General features: G+C 37.7%; 1 protein-coding gene across 1 annotated transcript in view; it reads left to right on the forward strand.

The window, feature by feature from the left end:
* The window catches only part of MERTK (MER proto-oncogene, tyrosine kinase), a 128760-nt gene that overhangs the window by 71997 nt on the left and 35819 nt on the right, over positions 1-20944 (forward strand). The window contains 2 exon segments of the mRNA XM_043989625.1: positions 6706-6857; positions 14475-14487. Coding sequence (XP_043845560.1) covers positions 6706-6857; positions 14475-14487 — 165 coding nt within the window.

Below are 20944 nucleotides of genomic sequence, written 5' to 3' on the forward strand. Positions count from 1 at the left end.
CTATTGTTGCATATTTATAGAATTTGTTGTCACAGATTAGAGTTTAAGTCATTTTGGAGTTTTGTGCCGCCCAGAAATGTTATCTTTTGGTTGTTCACCTTGGAGTAATATCTCCTTCTTTCCTTTAATTGCTGTAGCCTATGAAAAAAGCTGAGATGATGGTAAAAACTACCTTCTATTTTTCAATAAACTGTGTAAGATAGAGGAATGGGTAGAATCTGATAGAGATACATTACTGGTCTATCATGTCAGAGCTACACAGCTACAGATTAGTCCAAAAATAATTTAAGGTAAATTAAGGGTCAGTGTAAAGAATCTGCTTTTATACCATATTCATAAAAAAGTATTGTTATCCCCCCCCCAAAAAAAAAGTATTGTTACATAGAATAGGCTCTTTACAAATGTTTGTTGAGGGGCAGCTAGGTGGCAAAGTGGATAAAGCATCAGCCCTGGATTCAGGAGGACTTGAGTTCAGACACTTGACAATAGCTGTGTGTCCCTGGGCAAGTCACTTAACCCCCATTGCCCCACAAAAACAAACAAAAAACATGTAAACAAATGTTTGTTGAATTGACTGAATTGTGGAAGAATCTTGTGGGAATTTTGTTTTGAACTCTGTAGCAGGTTATTGGGCAAAACATCCCTGGAATTGTTCTCAAATCCAAGCATGAACTTTTACAACTATTCATGTTTGGGAAAATGCTGTAGGCAAGTGACCACAAAATAATAACAACTAAGCAGGAAGCCAAATGGGGGTGAGTCAGGAATCTCGTCACACAATGTAATCAGGGGATACTGGCCATTGTCCCTGCCCCCTTTCCACAAAGAGAGTAGATAGATAGATAGATAGATAGATACATACATACATACATACATAGACAGATATTTGAGACTCTTTTTGAGAAGTTGCCATATGTCCTGTCCTGATCCTAATCTGACTATGGACCAAGTTCCCCTCTACCCACATGGCAGATTGCCATGGGCTCTTGGCCTGAATGTGTGGAGTTGGAAAGTGGCTGGATGGGATTCCTTTGGCTGGAATATAACATCTGGATGTGGAATGGGATATGAAGTAAGGTCAGAAAGCTAAGACAGGAGCAAAATTGTGGAGGGTTTTAAATGCCAGGACAAAGAGTTGACATTTTATCCTAGAAACACTAGGGAGACTGAAAGTTTTAGGGTAGAAAATTGGCAGTAGGACTTGGAATTTGAAGGGTCTTTGGAGAATATCTAGTCCAAATCCTGAATTTCATAGATGAGGAAACTGAGGTTGTTATTTGTACCCAAATCACTTAGCAAGTGGTTTATTTTGTTGATGGGAAGAGGTCCTGATCTCTTACTTCACTGAGCAGGGAATTCTCAGTTCCTCACCAAGTGGCCCCTCATCTATAATCTATAATCTCCCAAAGTAGCCAAGGAACCAAAATATTAAGTGACTGGCCTATGGTCACTCAGTGAGTATATATCAGCGGCAGAGCTTGAGCCCAGGTCCTCCTGGTTCCTAGGCCAGTCCCAATCCATACCATGCTGCTTTGCACAGAGCAAGTCATTCCTACTCAATCTCTTGCTCTCTACTCTCTTCTCTCTTCTCTCTCTCTCTCTCTCTCTCTCTCTCTCTCTCTCTCTCTCTCTCTCTCTCTCTTTCTTTCTCTCTTTATAATATGTTGTAACCAATTTTCCAGAGTCCATTTATGAAAAACTTGAGTTTTTTAAAAAAAGAAAAGAAAAGAAAAACTTGAGCTTTTATTGGTATTTTTAGTACATTATGAATATAAGTACATAGCAATCCCTGTTTCCAATACAGAAACGCCTTAGATTAGAATCATCACTCCACATATCAAACCAATCTTCTTCAAGTATAAAACACATTATAATGATTAATAACCATTATTTATTTTTCCTAAGGCTCTGAGGTAATTCTTAGAATGTTACCTTAGCTTAAGCATTTTACTGACATGAGGTGCTTACACAGGTACCCAGTGTTTGAACAGATGTGAGGGAACACCTTAGACACTTAAGAATCCTTGTGACTCAGGCTTGTAGACAACATTTGTTAGAAAGAGAATATTTGTAATTTTAAAATAAAAGTCAAACTATTTGTAAACCAAGAGCACTAAATAGTTACTGTAACAAATATGAGCCACACTAAAGAGAATATTATAAAACTAACATCAGTGTGAGTACTCCTTCCACTTGTGTAGATTATACCCATCCCATGCCCTGACTGTCCTATAATATAATACTCTTGGAAATCTGCCACAGGAGGTTTGTCCACTGTGGTAGGAGCTTTCTCTAGATCTCTTGCAAGATACCAATGGGTTACTCTTTGGTTTCCATTCACTTTTGCTTTGTGACCAGCTACCTTTTTTTCCCAGTCATAAAAATCTCTAATAGCAATTTTTACATCTTTTCTGGGCACGTAATGAAACTTGCTTACCTCCACCATGAACCTTCGATTCAAGGAGAATCTTGATTAATTAGAAAAACAAATATGAAGAAGAGAGTAGAGTTACTAAATCACAAAGTCAGCATGGAATAGTGATGCAATGCTTCCCTGAGTATCCAGAAAACCTAGGTTCAAGTTCTCTTCTGCAAGTTCTGCAAGTGGGGTCTGTGCAAGTGAAGTTGTTTTGTAAAAAAAAAAAATTTATAATAGTATTTCTTTCTTTTTTATTTTTGGAGGCAATTGGGGTTAAGTGGCTTGCCCAGGGTCACACAGTTATTAGTAAGTGTCTGAGGTGGGATTTGAACTCAGGTCTTCCTGACTTCCTGGCCAGTGCTCTAGGTGCTGTGCCACCTAGCTGCTCCTAGCTGTATTTTAATATAATTGGTTTCTTTTGTAATCCTATGTACTTTATTTTATGCTTTCACATACATTATTCTAAGAAGAGTTGTAGGCTTCATTAGCATTCTATGACCCAAAAAAGGCTAAGAACCCTTACCCTTATACATACTAGCAGTGTGACCACAGACAAATCATATAACCTCTCAGAAATTTAGGCAAGCCTAAAAGACTATAAGTTACAGTTGAGCTATTGTTCTTTATCTCTGAAGGGAATGTCCACACTGGAAGTTCCCAAAAACTAATGAAATCATAGCTCCAAACCCACCCCAAAATAATTACTAGATTAAAACTGTATGGTGCTATTAATCTAGTAACCAGATTCATTTCTATTTCAAACCAGTTACTTAAAGATATGTTTCTGTCAAATTGTGGATCCACCAGGCAGTTATTTTTGATCACTGACTCACTATCTAGCAACTTACTTGTTATATTTTGACAAAATTTCACTTCTCACCTTTCAAGGTTTCAATGAGACCTCCCCAACACAAGTTTTATTTTCAGCCTAAGGTGACACTCTCTTTTTTTTTTCCTGTTATCATGAGTTTCTAGGCCTGAGGTGTATTCGGCTATGTCTGAAATTTCATTATTTTCTTCTTCTTCTTCTTCTTCTTCTTCTTCTTCTTCTTCTTCTTTCTTCTTTCTTCTTTCTTCTTCTTCAGCAATGAGGGTTAAGTGACTTGCCCAGGGTCACACAGCTAGTGTCAAGTGTCTGAGGTCAGATTTGAACTCAGGTCCTCCTGAATCCAGGGCTGGTGCTTTATCCACCACGCCACCTAGCTGCCCCCAGCATTATTTTCTTCTTTATAATCACTCAGTTACAATCAATCAATCAATCAATCTGTGTGTGTGTGTGTGTGTGTGTATGTGTGTGTGTTAGGAAGGAGCATGGTATGGCAGAAAGAGTGTTGGACTCATTAGTCATAAAACTGTTTATGAATCCTGAATCTGCTACTTATTACCCATGTGCCTTTGGTCAGGTCACTTAATTTCCCTGGGCCTCAGCTTTCTTATTATAAAATAGGGGAGCATTGGATACATTTAAGAGATATATTCCCCTAAAATTAATTCAGTCTTGTTTCTCAGTAGAGTCCCATTTGTTATTCAATGCTGAAGCTAGCAGCACTACTTAATATGGTGCCTTAGAAGAACTCCTCACATTTAACTCTCACAGTTACCAAAATGCATCAAGAGACTTTAGGGCTCTGACAAGGGATTCATTATTTTATCATTGACCTCTCTGGATGAATGTGTATCAAGGAGCCATTATTAACAGCCCCATAAGAAATACATCCACAAGTGTTTATTCTTTGTCCAGGTTCATTTTTTTTCTTGAGGATGGATTTACAACCATCTTAGGTTAGTCTTAGTTTCTGGATAGCACATGGGTAGATTTCCTTATGTGGTCCTGCTTTGATAGGATGGATCCATGGCCCCACATGTGTGGATACTTCTACCAGTACAGATCACAACCCATGCATGACTTTTCATATTGTATAGAGATAGGTAGGTGAAAATAGATAGAGTGCTCAAAAGACCTGAGTTCAATCCTGCCTTAATCATTAATAGTTCTATGACCGTGGACAAATCACTTAACCTTTCTCAATCTCAATTTCCTCATCCGTAAAATAGAAGTAATAATAGCATCTAACTCTTAGGGTTGTTGTGAGGAAAAAATGATTTAACTTGTAAAGTGCTTTGCCAATCTTAAAGCATTATTATTCTTTTCTATCCGTCTTTCCACAAATTCCCCATGGAGAATCAACCAATTTGCTTTCTTGTGGGGTTTTTAAGTAATATTTTGGGGATACTGGTGTAAGATTCCACTAGGCCTACTACTTAATTAACAGTCAGAGCATCTCTGAGTTGGAAAGTATCTCAGAGACCATCTAGTCCAATCTATGCCTAAAAAAGAAGCTTTTGTATAACCTACCACTTGAGGCATCCATCCCTCTGTGCTACCCCTAAGCCTCATTACACAAACATTGGCTTCCTGTTCTAGTCAGACATGTTCTTGATATTTTTTTCTGCTATTTATCATACTCAGGTCATCATTAGTAATATGCTGCAGTTTGCTTATGCCTACTGTGCATCTTTCTATTCTCTTGTAGGTAACTCCCAATGTGAAGGACCTTTTAATCAGAAATAAAGCAAAATTTAAAACCTTTGTGTGGGCTAATTTATTAAAGGTTAATTTTAAAAGAAATATGTAGTATTAAGTTTTTTTGTTATTTTAGTCCATGTATCTTGTGAAGTGAGATACTGATTTCCTCATTGGGCTCCCTTATTCCAAAATCTCTCCTCCCTCTCCAGCCCATACTCCACACAACTGCCAAGGTCATTTTAAAGCACAAATCTGATTACGTTACTTCCCTGCTCAAGAAATTCCACTATTTGACCCTGTTGGCCCTAGGGTCAAATATAAACTCCTGTTTAGCATTTAAAGCCTTTCAACATCTGGCTTCAATCTACTTTTCTGGCCGTATTAAATGTTATTACTTTTCTTGCCCTCTACAATCCAGCCAAACTGACCTCTTTGTTGATCATGTGTGTCAATCAATCTTCCATCACTTTGCCTTTGTATAAATTTTCTCCCATACCTTCTTATCCTCACCTTTCAGAATTGTTAGCCTGCTTCAAGACTCAGGTGAAGTGCTCTCCCTAAACAACTGGTACTTCCCCACTCCTCTCCTCCAAAAAAAAAAATATATAATTACATACATGTAAACATGTATGTGTATATAGTATCTACTTACATGTGCATGTAACAAGTTTTAAGTGACAGTGTCCTCCACTCATAGACCCTACATTCAACCCAGGTGAGCTGTGCAGTGTATTTTACAAATTGATGGCCACATCAACCTCCCTCCCCTCAACTTGCTACTTGATTTGTTAACCTTACTAATTTTCTATTCAAGATCTAAGATAATCAACAGATATGTTCTAATATTTTCTCCTAAATTAATAGACACACTTAATCTCTCATTAATTAGTTAACTGTGAGCATCACCACAGTTTTTAAAATAAACTGGAGAAACCAAACCTCTCCCCGCTCTCTCTCTCCATCACCTTCTTTCCTCTCTTTTCTTACAGGCTAAGTCAACCTTGCTGCCTATACAATTTCTTAACAGCATAACAAATAATACAGAGAGATAGCTAAATATTTAAACATTATAGTGAGAAAGATTACATCCAGAGGTACCTCTGGTCACTAACTACAACTATTGCTTTCTCTTCAACTCTGAAACATAGTACCACAATTCAGTTCACTCAGAATAGCAATGGGTGTCTGAAAAATTCTATTTAGGATATCTTCTTCATAGAATGATTTAAACTCAGTTTTCTCAGAAAATATCTCTTTGAACTCTGGTTGATAATAAACTTATTCAGTTTTTCAGAAAAGAAGTTTTTTTAGCCCTTTTGGTCATCAGACAAGTCTTTTTCCAGACATGATAGTTAAACTGTCTCTCCTCCAAGATCTATTTCCCTATAAAAGTACAGTAATCATATGCACTTGAGATTGTAGTTTACATTGATAGAATGTAAGATCCAGAGACTGTCCTTTTTTTCTTTCTATGATGCAATGAAAAGCACATTGGCTTTTGAGTCAGAGAACTTCTATTCAGTTTTTGCCTCTGATGCTTAATATTTGCATTGACCTCTCTGGACCTCTGTTTCCTCGTCTGTTAAATAAGGGAATTATACAGTACTAATTATCCTTAGAAGTCTCTTGATCTATGATTCTGTGACCCAGGATTTAGCATGTTTGGCACATAGTAAGTGCTTAATAAATGCTTGTTGATTGGCTATCAGTAACCAAATTTCTTTTTAATGCTTTAGTTTTTTGTTTGTTTCTTTTACAGCTCCATCAGCATCACCTCTGAATGTTACAGTATTTCTGAATAGATCCAGTAATAATTTAGAAGTAAGATGGAAAAAACCTCCACTTAAGCACCAGGATGGTGAACTGATGGGCTATAGGATATCGTACGTGTGGCAGGGTGTGGAGTCATCTGTAAGTCTAAACTGGAAAAAATAAACTCCAATGTGGCCTTTTTGACTTGCTCTTTTAGCCTTCTCATGATAGTTGTAGTTAAGCAATTTCTTGACCATGTTCTGTCTGTGACTAGGCTTGGTTTATTCTCAATTCGATTCAGCAAACCTTAAGTGCCTACACTGTGAAGGGGAGTAACATTAAAAAAAATTGGAAAAATAGGTGGGAATCACACTGGATAGACATGTAAATGCAAGGCTGAGGATTCTGTAGCTTATCCTGGGGACGATAGGAAGCCACCGAAGCTTTTTGCTTAGATTGAATAGAGTAGGGCTTAACATGATCCAGTCTATGTTTTAGGAATATCCATTTGGCTGCTGTGTGTAGTATAGCTAGGAAAGAGGAAGAATCTGGAAGCAGGGAAACTGATTTAAAAGTCTACTGCAGTCATCCAGATAAGAGGCATATAAAGAATTAATAAACTTCCTGCAGCTGCCTTCAAGAGCATATGGACAAAATTGTCTCCTACATTTGGAGGGGGGCTTTTTACTTTTCTTGCACTGTGATTTTTAACATTTCATTTTACTCAAGCATATAAAAATCACTTTGCAAAAGAATATAAATTTTGCAAAAGTATATAAAATTTTTACATACATAGACATATGGTTACATTAGAAGCAACATCATGAAAGCAATTAAACTTGTTCAACTTTACTTTCCTTGGGCATGAATAATGAGTGGAATGAACTTATGGGCCTCCAGCTTCTTTATCTGTAAGTGGAGGATAATATTACCTTTATTACTTGTCTTCAGGGTTGTTGTGAGGATCAAAGAGATAATGTGTATAAGGTACTTTTAAATCTTTAAAGTGCTATTATGGGGGTAGCTAGGTGGCACAATGGATAAAGCACCGGCCCTGGATTCAGGAGGACCTGAGTTCAAATTCGGCCTCAGACACTTGACACTTACTAGCTGTGTGGACCCTGGGGCAAGTCACTTAACCCCAATTGCCTCACCCCCCCCCCAAAGTGCTATTATGTAAACACAAGTTATCGTAATTAAACAGCTAGTTGGATAGAGCACTGAACTTGAAGTTGGGAAGACCTGAGTTCAAATCCTGCCTCTGATACACACTAGCAAGGGTAACTCTTGACAAGTCATTTAACTCCTTTAATCCTCAGTTTTCTGTTTCTCATCTGTAAAATGGGGATATAGCACACATACATCCCATGGTTTGTTGTGAGAATAAAATGAGAGATAATATTTTAAAACACTTAGCAAACCCTAAGAGGTTATATAGATGTTGGTTATTAACATAATTAAAAATTAGTTTCTTTACCGGTGAAATGAGATATATTGACTATCTGCAGATCAAATGAGATATGCTGTGTGGCTTAGGTATTGTGAGCTTATGGGAATGAGAAAATAAGTTGTTTAACACTTATCTGGGACTATTATCTCAGTTATCTTTTTAAGGAGATAAGTTCCTTTGTCCTCCTGGTTTGGCAGGGATGAACTACTTTAATCTTGAACAGGACCTTAGGTTTCTCTGAAAGTAGGCAATATGTGAAAGACCCAAATTTATGGAATATTGCTATGAACTGAAGCTTGGACTCTGCCACCAAAACAGCGATCCTTCATAAAAAGACAGATGGCAAATTGTTCCTTTTCTAAGTATCGATTTCATTTGCACTTTATTCCTATGCCATTTATTTGTACCGGCTCCAAAATATTTAATTTTTCCAATGTGAGAACAAAACATTTGAAGATATTTGGTTATATGAAATGATTCATGCTTTTCCTAAAACACAAATAACATTTTCATTTCCCCTTTTCAGCCCCACATGGTCTCAGACACAATGAAACTGGGAAACAATTTCTATTGCCTTGTGACTTTTTTTTGCACTTTGAGCATTGTGTAATGTCTGAAACTCATGACTTCTTATTTCCCAAGTCCTTTCTAAAAACTGACTTGAGAGTTGCTTTGCATTCTTTTTTTGCCAACAGCTTATTTTTTTTTTAATTTGGGGGGGGGGGGTTGTGGGGCAGTGAGGGTTAAGTGACTTGCCCAGGTCACACAGCTAGTAAGTGTCAAGTGTCTGAGGCCTCATTTGAACTCAGGTCCTCTTGAATCCAGGGCCGTGCTTTACCACCGCTCCACCTAGCTACCCCTTCAAAAGTTTATTTTTATTTATTTTTTTATTTTACCAGCTCTTATATTTTTAAAATTACATGTAGATAGTCTTCAACATTCTATTTTGTAAGATTTTAAGTTCAATTTTTTCTCTCTCTCTTCCATTCCCCCCCCTTCCCAAGAGAGCAAGCAATCTGATATATAGGTTATATAGGTACATATTTCCACATTAGTCATGTTGTGAAAGAAGGATCAGAACAAAAGGGGAAAACCACAAGAAAGAAAAAAAAAAACAAATAAAAAGTGAAAATAGTATGCTTCCCATCTGCATTTGAACTCCATAGTCCTTTTCTTGACGTGGAGAGCATTTTCATCATGAGTCTTTTGGATTTGTCTTGGATCAATGTATTCCCCAAGAGAGCTAACTCTGTTACAGTGGATCATCATACAGGTGTTGTTGATAACTGTGTACAATGTTCTCTTGGTTCTGCTCATTTCATTCAGCATCAATTGCATAAGTCTTTCCAGGTTTCCTAATCCACCTGCTTGTGTTTCTTCTTTTTTTTTCTGCTTGTTGTTTCTTACAAACGCAACAATATTCCATTACCAACAACTTGTTTAGCCATTCCCAATTGATGGACATGCCATAATTTCCAATTTTTTACCAGTTGTTTTACATTCTTGCTGGGATAAACAAATGGGCTGGCTCCCTACTGCTGTAGTAACTTGACAGGCGGCTCATATTGTCCATGAAATTTTTTCACAGACTCAGGTAGAAAATATTTCAGAATGCTTGAGAGGGATCTGTGAAGACTGAAGAACCAGAGCTTTTGCCTTTCCTTCTTTAAAAATTTTTAATTAATAATTTCCACAGTATTTCTCGCCCATATTACTCCTCAGAGAACCATCCCATATAAAAAAGATTTTAAAAAAAGAAAAAGGGAAGAAGAGAAAATCTGAGAACATATGCAAATGTCCCCACCTGTAGACCTTCAATGTCTTCAAAGGAGTTAGAGGATGTGTTTTTCATGTCTTTTCTTAGGGCCATGTATATCCTTGGCAATTTTTATTTTAGGCAGCTGCTGGTATAGTGGAGAGGCACTAGACCTGGAATCAAAAACACCTGAGTTCAGATCCAATCTCAAATACTTATTAGCTATATGGACCCTTCACAAGTTAACTTCTGTTTGCCCTCTTCCTTATCAGCAAAATGCAGATAAAAATGACAACTACATCCCAAGGTTGTTTTAAGATAAAATGAGATAATATTTTGTAAAGTGATTTAAAAATTTTTAAAGTAATATATAACACTAGCTATTATGATGGTGATTATAATTTTGAACAATTTACTTTCTTTTTTAAAATTATTTTTTGGTGAGGCAATTGGGATTACGTGACTTGCCCAGGGTCACACAGCTAGTAAGTGTTAAGTGTCTGAGGCTGGATTTGAACTCAGGTCCTCCTGAATTCAGGACCGGTGCTCTATCCACTGCTGACCACCTAGCTGCCCCTAGGAAACAGTTTACTTTTCAATGTTGGAGGCTGCTCTTTTCCATTTATATTTTTGAAGTTGTGTATATTATTTTCTTGGCTCTGTTTACTTCACTTTGCACGAGTTTGTGTAATTCTTTGGGTGCTTCTTTCTATTCATTATATTTGTCATTTCTTAACATTACAATAATAATATTTTATTACCTTTACATACTACAATTTGTTTAGCCATTGCCTAGTCACTGGGATCTACTTTGTCTTCTAGTTCTTTGCTACTACAAAAAGTGCTAATATATGTATACACACACGACACATATATATATAAGAGAGAGAGACTGACTTTAATCAATGACTTCTTTGGGATATAAGCTTAGTAGTGCAGGTCTCTTGGCCAAAGGATATAAACATTTTAGTAGCCTTATTTGTGTAATTCCAACTTGCTCCCAAAATGAAATATATTCTGCCAACAATATACTGTTACACCTATCTTCCCACAATCCTCCAAAATAGACTATTCTCATCTTTTGTCATCTTGGTGAAACCTCGGGATTGCTTTGATTTTCATTTCTCTTAATATTAGTGATTTGTAGTTTGTAAACAGTTTATGGATGTAACAGTTATAATTCTTTTGAGAGTTTTTTGTTCCTTAATCTGCTTCTTCTCTCATTCATTCTTCTACCCTTTTCAGTTGGCTTCCAACCTCATCACACAACTGAAACTGATCTCTCAAAGTTCTCAACCATCTCTTAATTGCTAAATATGATGGGTTTTTTCTCAGTGCTCATCCTTATTGACCACTCTTTTCTCCTGTATAATATACTCTCTTGTCTCTGGGTTTTCATGACACTTGTTGTTCAGTTGTGTCCAGCTCCTCATGACCCTATGCTAGCCATGGAGTTTCTTGGCAAAGATACTGGAGTAGAACTCATTTCATAAGTTCAGTCCAGTCTTAGACACTTACTAGCTGTTTGACCTGGGCAAGTCACTTAACCCTTTTTTGCATGTTTCTTATCTGTAAAATGAGCTAGAGAAGGAAATAGCAAATGACTCCATTATCTTGCCAAGAAAACCCCAAAATGGGATCATGAAGAGCCAGACATGAATGACAACACCAACTTCCTTATTCCAGGCCCACTGCTCAATTAGGAACTCTCTATCTTGTTTTCCTTCTTCTTTCTGACTGTTGTCCCATACTCCTTTGCTGACTACTCACCATTCATATTATGTTCCCTACTGTTGGGGTTCCCAAGACTCTATCCTGTACCTCTTTCTTTTCCCTCCACACTCTTCTCTCTTGGTAACCTCATTAGATCCCATGGTTTTAACTATGCAGATGACTCCCAAATCTATATATCCAGCCCCATTCTCTCCCCAAACCACTTGTTTTCATCATTAATTTAGTCCTTCGATGAAACTAAACCTTTACCCAGAGTTCTTAAGTGGACTGTTTGACTTCTTCTTTTTCTTTTCTACTTATACTCAGGGAGAAGTGCTAACACGGGTGATTTAGTTGGATTTTGGTAACAGAAAGTAAGAGAAAAATAAAAGAACTTGAGTAATCCATAATTTGAGGTTATCTTTCTATGAATAATAATGTTAATAATAGGGGCAGCTAGGTGGCCACAGTGGATAGAGCACTGGCCCTGGAGTCAGAGTACCTGAGTTCAAATCCAGCCTCAGATACTTAACACTTACTAGCTGTGTGACCCTGGCAAGTCACTTAGCCCAATTGCTCCACAAAAAAAAAAAATGTTAACAATAGCATTTATATAGCATTTAAAGATGTGCAAACCACCTTACAAATATCCACTGTCTCCTCACAACATCCTGGGAGATTGGTGCTACTATCCTCATTTTATAGATGGAGAAACTGAGGCAGCCAAAGGTGAAGTGACATGCCCAGGGTGACACCAGTATATGTATCAGAGGCTGGTTTTAACTCAGGTCTTCATGACCTTTCACATCAAGGTTTTATCCATTGTGCCACTATCCTGCTTATATCAGAATGTTTGTGGTACAGTGGATAGAATGCTAGATTTCAGAACATCAGTATAGAATATAAATATCTCTAATCAGCTTCCCACTAAACTTAGTGCAGTACCTTTTTCTAGTTTTTGGCCTCATATTTCTAATTATAGTGATCACTCTTAAGTGGTAGGAATTCATAATGTGTAGATTTTCCTAGATTATCCTTTGGCTTCCTTCAAGGCTTAGCTCATGTGCCATTTGAAGGCTTCCAAGGAAGCTTTCCCTAATTTCCTTAATTATTAGTGCTCTTTTCTTTCTCCTCAAATGATCAAGTACCATACTTTCCTTTTCCAATTCTTCATCTTCTGAATGGAATGATAGTTTCTTGATGTAGGAGATTGTTTTCATTTCATCTCTGTAGCCAACACTCGAGACAGAGGCCTTGCACATGGTAGGTGCATGATGCATTCTGGTTGGTTCATATTAATTGAATTTGGAATCGTAGAGGGCATGGATTTGAATCCTAGCTTAACTATTTCTTGCTTCCTTGATCAAGTCTCTTCACCTTTCTGGTTTCCTCATTGTAAAATGAAGGGGTTGAACTAGATTTCTCAGGTTCCCTCCAGCCCTGAAATCTACCTGCAAGGGCATTGTCAGTACCAGTTGTTAAATAGTGGAAGTTATGAGAAGAGACTTGTTTCAATGCCTTTGTCTTTTGTTGGTAGTATTTGGTACTATCTGTTTTCTTTTAATATTGCAACCATCCTGTCAAATGAAGAATCAAATGTTCTTCCTAGAACCAGGAAGGAGAACCTTTAATCAATACCAATTGCATAAGAGGGACTCAAATTTGCCTATAGAAAGTCATCTTATGAAACAAAACCAACTGGCAATAAAAATTACGGTTTTTACAGGCACTTCCTCGGCCTGGCTAAAAGGTCCTTTTAAAAAAGTAGGAGTGGAACTGGTCTTGATAATAAGGGAACAAATTGCTGAGAAGGAATGATACAAACATCATAAGCTACATCAGCTAGAGGTCTTTGTGTTAAATGCTATTAAAACTCTGTTGTGCAGACTGCATGACCCTTGCCTTTTGTTCAGAATGTCCTGTTTTGTTCATTGCTCCAGTTGGCTATGACCTCTTGGGCCTTCTGCCTCCTTAGAGATGCAGGCTCAGCCAATGAAAAGGTCGTTTGTATTGCACTAACTGTATATACTGCATATCATAACAGTTCTTGTGATGGCAGAAGGGTTTAGTGGGCCATTATGTGCTGGACAGAAGACTTGAACTTGGGTTTTCAGAATGTTCAGTCAGGGGATGAAAATTCTGATAAAAGTTTTGTTGGGGGAAGAGACCATGCTTCCCTTGTTTATCATTCAATTCAAAAAGCATTATTTTTTTAAGTGAGGGATAGTAATTTTGATATCTTTATGTCTAATAACAATTTTTAATATATCCTTTTCTCTCTCTACTACTCATTGTCCCATCCTTTTAAACAAAGAATTAAAAAGGAAAGGGAAAATAAAACAGCAGAAGAAAAACAATATAACCAGCTGGGGGCAGCTAGGTTGCGCAGTGGATAAAGCACTGGCCCTGAATTCAGGAGAACCTGAGTTCAAATCTGGCCTCAGACACTTGACACTTACTAGCTGTGTGACCCTGGACAAGTCACTTATCCTCATTGCCCTGCAAAAAAAAAAAAGAAAAGAAAGAAAAAGAAAAAATATATAACCAACTGAATCCAACAGCATTTACAATATGTCCTAATTATAATTCCCCTCCTCTACAAAGAAACAGGGAGGTGCATTTTTTTTCTCATCTCTTCTCAAGGCCAGGCTTCTTGGCTATTATAATTGTATGGTATTCAGAAAAGTTTGACTTGACCATATAGTGGATAAAGAGTCAAGGATGATGTATTTGACAGAAGTAGGGAACTTTGGAAGAGGAGTGGGTTTGGGGTAAAGATTTGAGTCCTGTTTTGTACATATTGAGTTTGATATGCCTAAGAGATATCTAGGTTGAAATGCCTAAGCAAGTGTAGAAGGAAGAAACCGAGGGTTCTACAAGGCAGGCATAAGGAGAGAATGGATTCTCTGTATGGAGAAAATCCTGTGAATCTTTGTGGAGATCTGGGTTTACATGGTTTTTAAGAAACTTTTATTAGTAATATGTCTTGTGTATGTAATGTGTAATTTAAAATTCTAAATGTGGGTTCTAATTTGTTCCCCCCAGTTTTGGGGAAACTGACTAAAATCACTGATAAAACGAGTTTAGATTTCGAAGGGTTTATTGAAATATATGAAAGAGAAAGATTGAGAACAAAAATTCTTACAACCTCGCAATCCTATCTTTCTCACTCCTCTCTGTCTTTCCCTGCCGTCACCACCAAGTCAGGAACCAAAAAAAAAAAAGCGCTCTTCGAGCAGGCTCCCTTTTCCTCCTTCTTGTCCCCTCCCAGAATGGGAGGTTCTTCAAGGCTGGTGGGTGATTGGGCCGGAAGTTCAAAGTTGTTTTAGATTCTGAGAACCAATGCTTTCTCAAGTACTCTCAAGTACTAACTAGATGTGCTTAAGAATCTAGTCACACTGCTAATCCAGGTCAAATCAGCCAGTAATCCACTCAGGTGGGATCCTGAGTATCTGCCAAATCTCATGTATCACATTCCATTGTCTTGACAGTAATAATAGAGTACACATTTAGAAAATAATTTGTACTCATATATTCTGATTTGGGTGATAAGAAGGTACTTTTCCCAAATTCCTTGGCACTAGAAATTTATTTGATTTTTATCAGGAAATGACAGTTTGAAAAGGATATTACCACATGTTTTGCCACTGCATTCTAAGGACTACTGGACCTTTCCATCTGCCTTGCAGATGAAACCCTCCATATATGCTGTATCTCCCATTAAAATGTCAGCTCTTAGGGAGCAAGGACATCACCAGATCTTTCCCTTTGGATTCCAGAAGTTAGCACAGTGCTTTGTGCATAGTAAACACTAAATAAATTCTTCATTCATTCATTCATTCATTCATACCTCAAGTAGTCTTGAAACTTAGAGACTGATCCCTGGCTGGTTATGTAGTTATACTAAAAATAAATATGGATCCTGTGTCCCACTCCTATTATGCAAATTAAAGTGATGCAGTAGAGAATGTTGGCTGTGGCATCAGAGGACTTAGGTGAAAATCCTGTCTCTGCTACTTAACTACCTCTGTGACCCTGTGAAAGTCACTTAACTTGTCTAGGCCTCATTTTCCTTATCTGTAAAATGAAGAGGTTGGATTAGATGTCTCTAAGGTTTCTTCCAGCCCTGTATTTATGACCCCATGACTAAGGAACTCCTGCCGATTGGTGCTCCGGTCTTATGGGGTAGACAGTTTAAAAGAAAATGGCAGTTTCATTGTTTCAGCAGACACCCAAAACCCATTCCTTTTCTAAATTTCCCTACTTCTCTCAAGTGTATCTTCTGTGACTCTATTCTTATTTTCCATATATCCAATCTTTGACCAAATCTTCTTGTTTCTGTCTCCACATTTCATGCATCTGTCCTCTTCTCTCTATCCACATAGCAATTTATAAATGTCATATATTTGTGTATGACATATAATATATAAGTATTATACATACACATAAATGTATTATATATTTATATATGCATATGTATGGTAGGTTATATTATATAATATTTTTCTTTATAGCGCTTGCCTTCCAAGTAAGAGTTCAAAGTTGAGAGTCAAGGTGAGCTTATACCCAATGGATATTATAATTCTGGTTGCAAAGTGAATGATCCATCTCTTTGGCGAGTTGACGTCAAAAATAACAAGGAAAATCTCTCTAAAACCAAAATAATTTCTAGTCCTATCCAACATAGAAAGAGCACTGAACCTGGAAAGTCAAGTTCTAGCTTTGCCACTGGCCAGCAGCCAACATGGGCAAGACATTTGGTTTCCTAAACTTCAGTCTCTTCTCTGTAAAACAGAGCCAATACTTGTCCTGTCTATCTCTCAGAGCTGTTTGAATTTTGTGAACTATAAAGTGTTACATAAAGGGTATCTCTGTGTGTGTGTGTGGGTGTGAATGAGATGAGGAGGAAGAGATGGCCATGTCAGTGCCGTGATTATATGTCCCATTGTGTTAGTTTGTTTTCACACAGAAATTTATATCAAGACCCCAGAAGATCTCAGCTAAGGATATGTCCCTTCCAACACAAATTCCTATTTAAAACTGACAAAGATGTCAGATTCTAAAGGCCTTTCAATCCCCCATTCAAAGATGGATACAAGATATAAATAAATAAGTATATACATGATCATTTGAGAAAGGGGCAAAGGCCCCTAACAATACATTACAAACGAACAACAACAAATTGCATTCTGTAAAACAGAATTCGAGTTCAAAGAAAGTAGTGAGCAATAGGGGGAAAGCACTGGATTTATAGGCAGAAGAGCTGGGTTTGAATCCTGGATCTGTCATTTACTCTTGGTGTTACCTTGAGAAAATAACCCTCTTTAGATCTGTTTCCTCCCTTGAAAAGTAAAGAGTTTGAACTAGGGCCTCTCTAAGGTCCCTTTTCAGCTCTAAATCAATACTCCTTTGAGAATGGAGATATTCCTTTGACATTCAATACAATGGAAATGGATCGCTAATATTGGTTGTTTGGTTGTTCCAAAGGTGAGCTTGTCTCACATTATTGCCACTTATAATAGTGAAAGAGGCCCAGAAATTGTCAATATTCACCTGAGTGATGTCAACTGGGAAACTGTACATAATAGGAATGAATTTTAAAGTGTTTATCTCTTGAGCAATTTAGAATGTAATGCATTGTCTCTTTTGTTATATTTCTTAAATGAAAAACATTGTTGGTGTGGTTGTTTTTCTGGTTATTTATATACTCCCCTTTTCTGGAAAGGATTTGTGACAACTTACAAACACGTTGTTGTTCAATCATGTCCAATTCTCTGTGATTTCATTTGGGGTTTTCTTGATAAAGATACTGGAGTGATTTGACATTTCCTTTTCCAGCTCATTTTACAGATGAGGGAAAATGAGGCAAATAGGGTTAAGTGACTTGCCCAGGGTCACACAGCTACTAAGTGTCTGAGGCCAGATTTGAACTTAGGAAGATTTGTCTTCCTTATTCCTGGCCTGGCACTCTATCCATTGTGCCACCTAGCTACCCTACAAACACATACACATATACAAATATGTATAAAGTTGTATAAAACAAGACAAGCAAAAATGTAGACAACAAAAATCCATTAAAGGTAGAGAATAAATGTTCCAGAAACCCAGGGTGTAGTTAAATGCTGAACTTGTTTGCAGGGCAAGCAAAAAGTGAAATGTCCTAGAAGTGAATTCTATGAGGAATCTATGATATGGACTCTTATATGCCATGTTGGCTAATACATTAGTATGGGATAATGGACAAATAAGAATCCCTCTAGGCCTCAATAGCCTCATTTATTAAAAGAAGGGATTGAACTCAGTGTCCTCTTAGGTCCCTTTCTGCTATGGATCTATAAACCCAAAGTAGATTTAACTGCAGTTTCACAAACGTTCGATAGATAATGTTTTCATAGGGTGCCAGATTCAGAGCTGGAGGAAAGATATCTTTCAGCGGTCTAATCCACCCCTCTACTTTTAGAGGTGAGGAAACTGAGGCCCAGAGCAGGTGTTTGACTTGTCCAGGGTCACACACATAGTAAGGATCAGAGGTGGGATATGAACCCAGATCCTCTGATGACAAGATTTTCTATTGTAGCCCACTTTATCAGTCCTCTAGGAAGAACTAAGGGTATAATATTACCCTAATTCAATATCAGTAATTAAACGCTAGGGAAGACCGGATATAGAATTTAAAAGCACTTAAGCACTGCCACGATTCACTTGTCAGGTTTTTGATTAACATTGTTTAGTTTTCTGTAAACAGAGAATCCACAAAAGCTTTCCCAATCACGTGATTTTTTTTTTTTTGGTGAGGTAGTTGGGGTTAAGTGACTTGCCCAAGGTCACACAGTGTTAAGTGTCTGAGGCTGGATTTGAACTCAGGTCCTCCTGAATCCAGGGCCGGTGCTCTATCCACTGTGCCACCTAGCTGCCCCCAATCACATGATTTTTGAGGCAGTTCTGAGTAAATCCTCCATAATATGGCTCCCTAGTCTTCTTTTATATTATTCCCTTTAATAACATGCCATTTCAGTGAGACTGGCAGTTCCCTCTACATGAAATTCCATTCTTCCACCTCTGTGACGGTAAAAGTGGTCTTCTTACATGTCTAATTCACCTTTCAGAACCCTTAGATCAGGTACTACCTGAGAGTGACATTTAACCCTAAAATGAATGTAATCATTGTGTAGACCTGAGAAGGTGCTTGCAGAGAGTAAAATGCAATTGGGAAATATTTAGCAAAATACAATAGAAGATAGATAATGTTAATATGTAGTTTCCTAAGCCAATATGTGACCCACAGGGGTCTTTTTGTGCAGTTTAGTATTGATTATACTTCCATACTTCTCTCATTACCCATTTCTATAGTGTTTTAAGGTTTTTAAAAATGCCTTCCTTACCCTCTGAGGTAAGTAGTGTGTAGATGATTGATAGGTAGGTGGGTAGGTAGGTAGATAGGTAGATAGATAGATAGATAGATAGATAGATATAGAGATATAGATATTTTTGTCTTCCTCTTAAGTCCAGTTCTCTTTCTCCAACATAGTAGTAAATATAGAGTACTGAAAATATAGGCTTGTATTATTAGTGTAATTGCCACATTTCTGAAAAGTTGTGCATAAATCAGAATGATTTCTTTTTTTGTAAATGGTATTTTTAAAGTGCTAAAGGGGGTCTCTACTTATCAAAAGGAATTTTCTGGTGAATGTTGACATTTATACCATAAGGTGGCCAGTTTCTACCAAAATATATACCATTTGCCATTCTTAGCATCACATTGCAAGCAGTTATGAAGGTTCCATCCCTGTCAATGGAATGGAGAATGGGAATATTTTCCAAAATGCTTTGCAGGCCCTTCAGAGGTACTAGAACAGTTGACGAGGCCTTGGCTCCCTTGCAAAGTGGCAAAATTCTGTTTTATAGATTAGGATCAAGAGACTGAAATGGAAAAATAACTTGCCTAGCTTTTCATTGTGAGTGAGATCAGAGAAGCTAAGGTAACTTAAATTTTCTTCTTTATTCCAAACCCACTCCGTAATCCCTATATATTATTGTATAAAAAAATTAACTTGAATTTTTATTAGGATTTTGGTTCTTTTGTCAAATGAGAAATGACATGTGCAATGGTGTCAAATTCAAATAGAAAGGGCAGCCACTAATCCATGCATATGCCCAGAAGGTCACATATTGACCATTTTAAAATGCAGTGTTATCTTTCTTTTATTGTATTTTATTTACTTTGTTAATATTTCACAATTAAATTTTGGGGGACAGGGCAATGAGGGTTAAATGACTTGCCCAGGGTCACACAGCTAGTAAATGTCAAGTATCTGAGGCCAGATTTGAACTCCGGTCCTCCTGAATCCGGGGCCAGTGCTTTATCCATTATGCCACCTAGCTGTCCCCTCGTAATTATATTTTGATCTGGTTCTGGCTGCTGTACTGTAGGTTGCATATGTTTGGCACCTCTGGTGTACCCATTGTTTGACACCTCTGGAAGATACATTGGACTTGGCATCAGAAGTTCAAAACTTGCCTCAGATACTTACTAGCTGTGTGATTATGAGCAAGTCATGTAGTCTTTCTGACCCTCAATTTCCTTAGATGTTAATTAGGGATTATGATAGCTATATTACTTATATAGGAGGCTGTTGTGAGAAGAGGTAGTGTGGTCCACTGGAAAGTTCTCTAACTTTGGAATCAGAGGACATGGGTTCATATTCCACTATGTTTACTTCCCACCTTGGGCAAGTTATCTCTTGCTTAGCCTCTGTTTTCTCATCTGTAAAACAAGGAGGTTGGGTAGGCCTTTGAGGTCACTTGCAGCCCTAAATCTATCACCCCAGGGAGTTTCCTTGGACCTAAAGCACTATGGAAATGTGAATTATCTTATTTAAAGGGCATTTCAATAAAACAGTAGCAAGCATTTATTAAGTGCCAACGATGTACTGAATAGGCAGCTAGGTGGCACAGTGGATAGAGTGACAGGCCTGGAGTCAGGAAGACCTGAGTTCAAATGTGATTGTAGACACTGTCTATGTGACCCTGAGCAGGTCACTTCACCCTGTTTGCCTCAGTTTCCTCATTTGTAAAATGAGCTGGAGAAGGAAATGGCAAACCACTCCAGTATCTTTGCCAAGGAAACTCCCAATGGGGTTATAAAGTGTCGAACACAGCTGAAAGGACTCAATAACAATGAACACAATAATCTCTGTCTTCAAGGACTTGGTGACTTAGCAGGGGAGGAAAGTAGATTCAGCTATAATTTACAACAGGGCGTGCTATGAGGTTCGTGGCGCTAGTGGGTTCTGAGGTGGTTCCATTGCAGCTGGACCCTGGTTTCCT

The sequence above is a fragment of the Dromiciops gliroides genome, chromosome 2 (assembly GCF_019393635.1).
Source record: "Dromiciops gliroides isolate mDroGli1 chromosome 2, mDroGli1.pri, whole genome shotgun sequence".
In the NCBI taxonomy this organism is placed as follows: domain Eukaryota; kingdom Metazoa; phylum Chordata; class Mammalia; order Microbiotheria; family Microbiotheriidae; genus Dromiciops; species Dromiciops gliroides.